A 5895-nucleotide genomic window follows, 5' to 3' on the forward strand; every position below is an offset into this window, starting at 1 on the left:
AGCAAGTAAGATTCAAAACAAACACAATATTGCATTGCAGTAGAATAAAATGCAAACTTATGAATAATAAGAAATGGAAGCATCAACCTCAACAAAACACATAAGCTTTTCAGTCAAAATATACAAAGCATATATATATATATATATATATATATATATATATGTTGACAAGCCTCACCACAACACTATCTCATAGCTCCTACACAACTCTTCAAGAAAACAAGACAAAACAATCTTATTTCTCAAAAGCATCATTGAAGAGAGAAAGCATCCTTCAAGACAAATAACATACATGAATGAATTCTTCTTAGTGACATATTATAATGGCTGTACAACAGAACATATATAGAACAGAAGAAGAATGTGCACAAAAATCAGATGAACTCAAAGCGCATGAGAAGCTTCACATTGTTGTACTTCTCTCCCTTGCGGTTATGCAGTGGAACTGCTCGAATTCCGGTCTGAAGTTCACACACAGGCAAGCATGTCTGTCCACCAAAGTCATCCTTCTCAGACATATCATACTCGTGAACTTCTACACGAAGCAAAGCCAGTTCTGGAACAGATAGTGGGAACTCGAATACCTCGTTCCAAGTTGGCAACCAATTGTCCTCTTTTGTCTTGGTTTTCCTCATCAGAGTGTCATCAGGGACTCCAGCAATCCCCACCTACACAAAGAGTTTATCAAATCAATTAAAATGATATAAGAACCATAAGGAAAGTAACATATGATGCGACAATATGGATATTACTTATTAGACAACATTACAAAGATACTTCATCTCTGTCTCTGTCTCTATACCAAACATAACCTTAATAAAACATATAATGAAATATAGTTGATAATCTAAACATACTCTTGCATAGAAATCTGGAGGTGAGTATTGATCGAAGTGTGTATGCTTGAAATCGTAGTACCATCCTTCCCCCATATATACAGTTACCTAAATAAGAATAAGAAAAGTACACTTCGGTTAGGATCTATCTAGACTTAGAAATAGTTGAAATTAAAAAAAAAAATGATGGAATCATCAAAGTACTTACCCTCAAAGTAGTCTTCACAGGCAACTTAGCCTTTGGATCAAAGACCTCATTATTTGGACCAGTCTTTAATAGAAAATCTGGTTTTTTAACATAACCACATCCTCCATTAGCTTTGAACATTCCCTGCATCAACCACAGAGACCTGCCATAGCCCTGACATGAAACCAGAAACAATGAAAATTGATCACTGGACAACTTTCATTAATAATCTATTGACATCACAAATCAATAATGTACTTGATGATCTTAGTAGATATGTCTAGTAGCAATGTCTTGATATAGCTGAGAGAAGTGTAAATGAAATCTCACATCCTCAGTGAAGGAAAAGTAATAGGCAATAACACACATAACAACACTTATAAATCATACTTTAAAAAATACATCCCCAAATTTTCTGACTGCCATAGTTCAGACCTCACATTTAGAAACCTTAATTACAACAACTAAAAAAGGGAGAATCAGGAATTTGTTTTCTTTCAATTTTTCTTTTTTCGAAAGAAAAAAAGGTTGGGAAATAGAAACCTGCATGTTAAATGCAACCATTTGCGCTCCGTGCATCCACCCAATTAATGGGTTATAATTCGACGAGGTAATGCGAGTGCCTTTTGGATACACCCTCAGTATATTCCGCTGAGTAAACCTGCAAACATCAGGAATAAGTAGAAAATCTGGTATATTAACAGAACCAAGCTGAAATCATTGTGATATCAATGAGTCTGGTATGACAATATGAACAGCAATCAGAACTCATAAGTCTCAAATATGACCAATCATTGTAGTTAAGGACTTAAGGAACTTATTACGGATTGCACCATCATTAGAGCTAATAAATCATAGCCTGAACTATTATCTATTATATCGTCTCATTTTTGTCAAATTACTGAAATGTAAACGACAGAAACAAAAGCTATTTACTAGTCAAATTTTACATATTTGCATTACATAGTCACAATAGATAATTATGTGAAGTTTATATCATCATGAGGTCAGTGAAGCAATGCAAGTGACTACTATCTGAAGAACTTTATGGAAACAGTTCACAATACCTGACAATTTCTTTTCCATGAGATAAAGCAGCATTTTCAAGCTGCTGCTCGCTTAGACTTAATCGCCTCACTTTATCAGGATCCACTCTAAGACCTTCAAGTAATCCTCCTTTGGGCTTTCCAGCATGAATAGCGATCAAACGTCGATATTCAGCACATACATCTTGACGAGACTTTTCTTCATCAGCATCTTCCTCATCATCATCGTCATTGTCATCATCATCATCATCATCATCATCATCATCATTCCCATTGTTCTGCTAGAGACAGTAAATAAATCAACAAATCTCTTGCAAAATTAAATATCTTTGGGATTTGTATGGTGCTGAGGACACAGTCTATAACCTTGTAATCAGCAATAGTACCGCCTTTAAGACTTGGGACTTCCTTCCCCCATGCTTCTTCGTCACCCAAAGCCTTTCCCTGATGTGATTCATCCTCCTTTTCCTTTATGTCTTTTGCCTCAAGGTACTCCTTAGGTGGTTTGGTTGATATAATGACCCTTCTTTTAAGTGATTCTGGAGAAGGGAATTCCTTCACACTTTCTGGGGTAGGACAAAATAGTATGTCTCCAAAAGTTTGAGTAATCATCTAAAAGATTTGAACAGAAGTCAGTTTCAACTACAAGAATGTATAGTATTTTGAATCCCGGTATGAACTCCAATGAACCAACCTCAGCCACTTTGGCTTGAAGATCAGGAGTAAGATGGTCTTCTAAGGTTATTACAACTGGATATTCTGATGCAACAAAAGCATGCTCCTTAATAGACCTCAAACATTTGATGAGTGCCACGGGAGTAGTCAATGTCCTGCATAATCAATTATGTTACTTTTTCGGAGAAAAATCAAAATCAAAATTCAATTTCCAATAGTATCAATATATTAAATGATATATAATCTTTTCTACAACCATGAATTTCTGAAATAATTTAGACATTTTCCCTTTCCCCCACTGCTGTTTTGTAGAATATTAGACTTAGTCCTCATTAAACTGTGGGAGAAATCCTTTGCAAGCAAGCAATTCATGCTTACCATCATAACTTAGAGTAGATAATTATAACAGAAACGAATTCATCTGAAAGAAATATATCAATGGTATAAAATTTGACTTTTGCCACATCAAAAAACGAAACATAAATGGAAGACAGATACAGGGAAAAAGGAGATTATTTGAGTTCATAAAAATTAAAAAACCAGTATCATATTCAACCGGTAGACTTACCTTCCATGAAGAACATCCACATCATCCTTTGATGCATTGGGCCATATATCCAATTCAATGACCCTAACACCTCTCTGCAGTGCACGTATGATGGGGACATCACTGCAGTCACTACTAAGCTGATTTCCCGTCAGATAGGAATTGTGACCGGTAAATATATAATAATGAGACAATGGTGCATTCATATCATGGTGCACCTGCAAGAATACAAGAAGTAATAATCAGAACAACATAGTGCATATAATATGTAATTAAGTTAATGATGAGTTATTGTTATGAAAGGCTACAATGTAACCCAATATCATAATCAAAGTTTCATATTTACAAATACATTAGGTTTTCAATTCCACAAATCCTAGTAGCCAATGTAATCAACCAACAATCCAACATGAAATATTCAATGAATTTACATCTCAACACCAAAACTGAATGTGAATCACTATAAATTCAGCTGACAATGGCCTTATTAATAACCGAGAACAATTATTAGTCCATGAAAACAGTGAAAGAGGCCGGGTATAATGATACCAACACATAAAACATTAATAATTTAGAAAAATGGCAATCTATTGTGTAGACAATAAATAGTTTTATATCTAACACACCCTTTTACAGGTAAGAACCTCTTTTTGGCCTTGAAATGTTGACAATGCAAAGATTCATAATAAACTTCTACTGAAATTCAACTCTTATCAGAAGCACAAGGAACAAAAAGAGCCGAATTCTAAACCTCTCAGTCATATAAGCCTTTGGTAACATATCAACAACCATTTCTATCAATAAGTTTTTAATTACACAATTCCTAATAAGACAATGTAATCAACCAACAAACACTTGATTGATTAAAACTTAAAAGTACAATCATAACACCGAAACTGAAACAGAATCACTAAAAATTTTGGCTGAGAACATGAGATTAGCCTCATTAATTACCGAGAACAATTATTAGTCCATGAAGGACATGATAGAGGCAGGGTATTACATATGATACCGACACATAAAACAACAATAACTTTAAAAAAAGGCAAATCAAATTTGGGGGAGAAAAATCCAGTAACAAAAACAGAACATCCACAATGCATGTCACCGTGAAAGTTTTACGCCACCATCTAATCTGATTGTTGCATTTTTAATTTTATATCACTTTAAGAATAGTAGGCGATTGAATCTAACACTTCTGATGATGTGGCAATACATAATTAAATGTCTATATAGAACTTTCTACACTGTCAGCAATGAACAAAAATTAAATCTGGAAAGAAATCAAGAACTGACTAATACGAAATGAAACTACACAGTACATAAACAAGGATCCAAACGAAGAAAAACTAATAAAATAAAACAGCTCTTTGTTACCATTGGTTGTGCAAGTGGTGGATTGTTATCACTGAAGAGGAACTTAAAGAAACTTTCGAGATTGAGACCTCTTCTATGGAAGATACTGAGATGCTTGAGTCCATCAATGATTCCCTGCGCTTCCTCCTCCGTCGCTGTCTCCTCTCTCTGCACTTCAACCATGAAGCTCCGCAGATGCGACGCCGTCATGAGCCCGTTCTCGGAGTACCGGTCGAAGAGATTCCTTATCTCCGGCGGCGCCTCCGACACGGCGAGCTTGAATCGCCGGCGGCAGCAGAAGCAAACTCTGTAAGTCTGTTTGGACATCGCTCTAAGTTTCGCTTCTCTTCTCTTCACTCCGTTTCAGTTTCAGTAACCGTTTCAGTTGTATTGTGATATAAGCGCGCGTTTTGCGTGTATGTGAATTTTGTGCTTTCAGTGTTTGAAGATAAGTGTTTTTTAGTTATTTGGAAAATGAGATACGTTTCTTGTTTTGTAGGCAAAGAAGACAGAGAAGAGAAGTGTAGAAGACACAAGAGAGCTTTGTATGGCATTGAATATTTGAACAGGTGTGGGCGACGTGTGGGTCCCACGGTAGTTACAGTTAACCAATGAAACGTGGGACATTTGGCAGTTACCAATCCATCTTCAACTGTTTTACTCACCCTGGGTCCCACTTATTCTAATCTTATCTTATTCAACAAAGAACTATTATTATTTCGTGTGCAAAGTTGATTTTTATTTTTTAAATTAAAGAATATATTTTAAATACTAAAATAAAGTGGATGAAGTTATATAATTACTGTAACTACAATGATAATGATAATAATTATTCTAGACTGAATTATGCGTAAAATATCACCACTTATATAAGATTTTTTTTTCTAAATTAGGCATATGAAGTAACAAAATAATTAAAACTAAATATCTAATATTTGACCAAAATTAATTTAAGAATAGAAGATATAATGGAGATGTGCAATTATATTATAATTTGGCATGTATTTTACAGATGTGGATTTATTGAATTCATTAACTTGCAAAATACAAGTTACATTTTGCCATATCAAAAATAAAAAAGTTGAGTTATATGCAAAATGCAGGATACATTTTGTATAAATCTAAAATTAGAAAGTTGCAACAACCTCCAAAACGTAACTTTTGATTGGCAGAGAAGTAGATCGAGAACTTGAAACATGTCCCTATTTCTTGTATGCAGACCGGACTTAATTTGTTGACCATGTTGAA

General features: G+C 34.6%; 1 protein-coding gene across 2 annotated transcripts; it reads right to left on the bottom strand.

Moving 5' to 3' along the window:
* Positions 1-210: 210 nt before the first annotated feature.
* On the bottom strand, positions 211-5182 carry LOC112715383 (phosphoinositide phospholipase C 2). 2 transcript variants are annotated; one of them, XM_025767137.3, is made up of 9 exons: positions 4669-5182; positions 3313-3509; positions 2764-2899; positions 2436-2681; positions 2091-2347; positions 1567-1684; positions 1045-1197; positions 858-944; positions 211-668 (listed from the first exon to the last, which is right to left on the bottom strand). In XM_025767137.3, the coding sequence occupies exons 1-9, from the start codon at positions 4972-4974 to the stop codon at positions 375-377; spliced, it is 1794 nt and encodes a 597-aa protein (XP_025622922.1). In that variant the 5' UTR covers positions 4975-5182; the 3' UTR covers positions 211-374. The 2 variants fall into 2 exon arrangements, with proteins under 2 accessions (XP_025622922.1, XP_025622921.1); XM_025767136.3 differs by having other exon boundaries at positions 2091-2350; positions 4669-5181.
* Positions 5183-5895: the final 713 nt, after the last annotated feature.

This window comes from Arachis hypogaea, chromosome 10 (genome assembly GCF_003086295.3).
Source record: "Arachis hypogaea cultivar Tifrunner chromosome 10, arahy.Tifrunner.gnm2.J5K5, whole genome shotgun sequence".
Lineage (NCBI taxonomy): Eukaryota > Viridiplantae > Streptophyta > Magnoliopsida > Fabales > Fabaceae > Arachis > Arachis hypogaea.

Coding starts and splice junctions, on each gene's coding strand:
- LOC112715383 (XM_025767136.3), bottom strand. CDS start 4,974: ATGTCCAAACAGACTTACAGAGTTTGCTTCTGCTGCCGCCGGCGATTC. Junction 2,900..3,312: donor GTGGATGTTCTTCATGGAAG/GTAAGTCTACCG, acceptor TTGATTATGCAG/GACATTGACTACTCCCGTGG. Junction 669..857: donor CTCCAGATTTCTATGCAAGA/GTATGTTTAGAT, acceptor CTCTTTGTGTAG/GTGGGGATTGCTGGAGTCCC.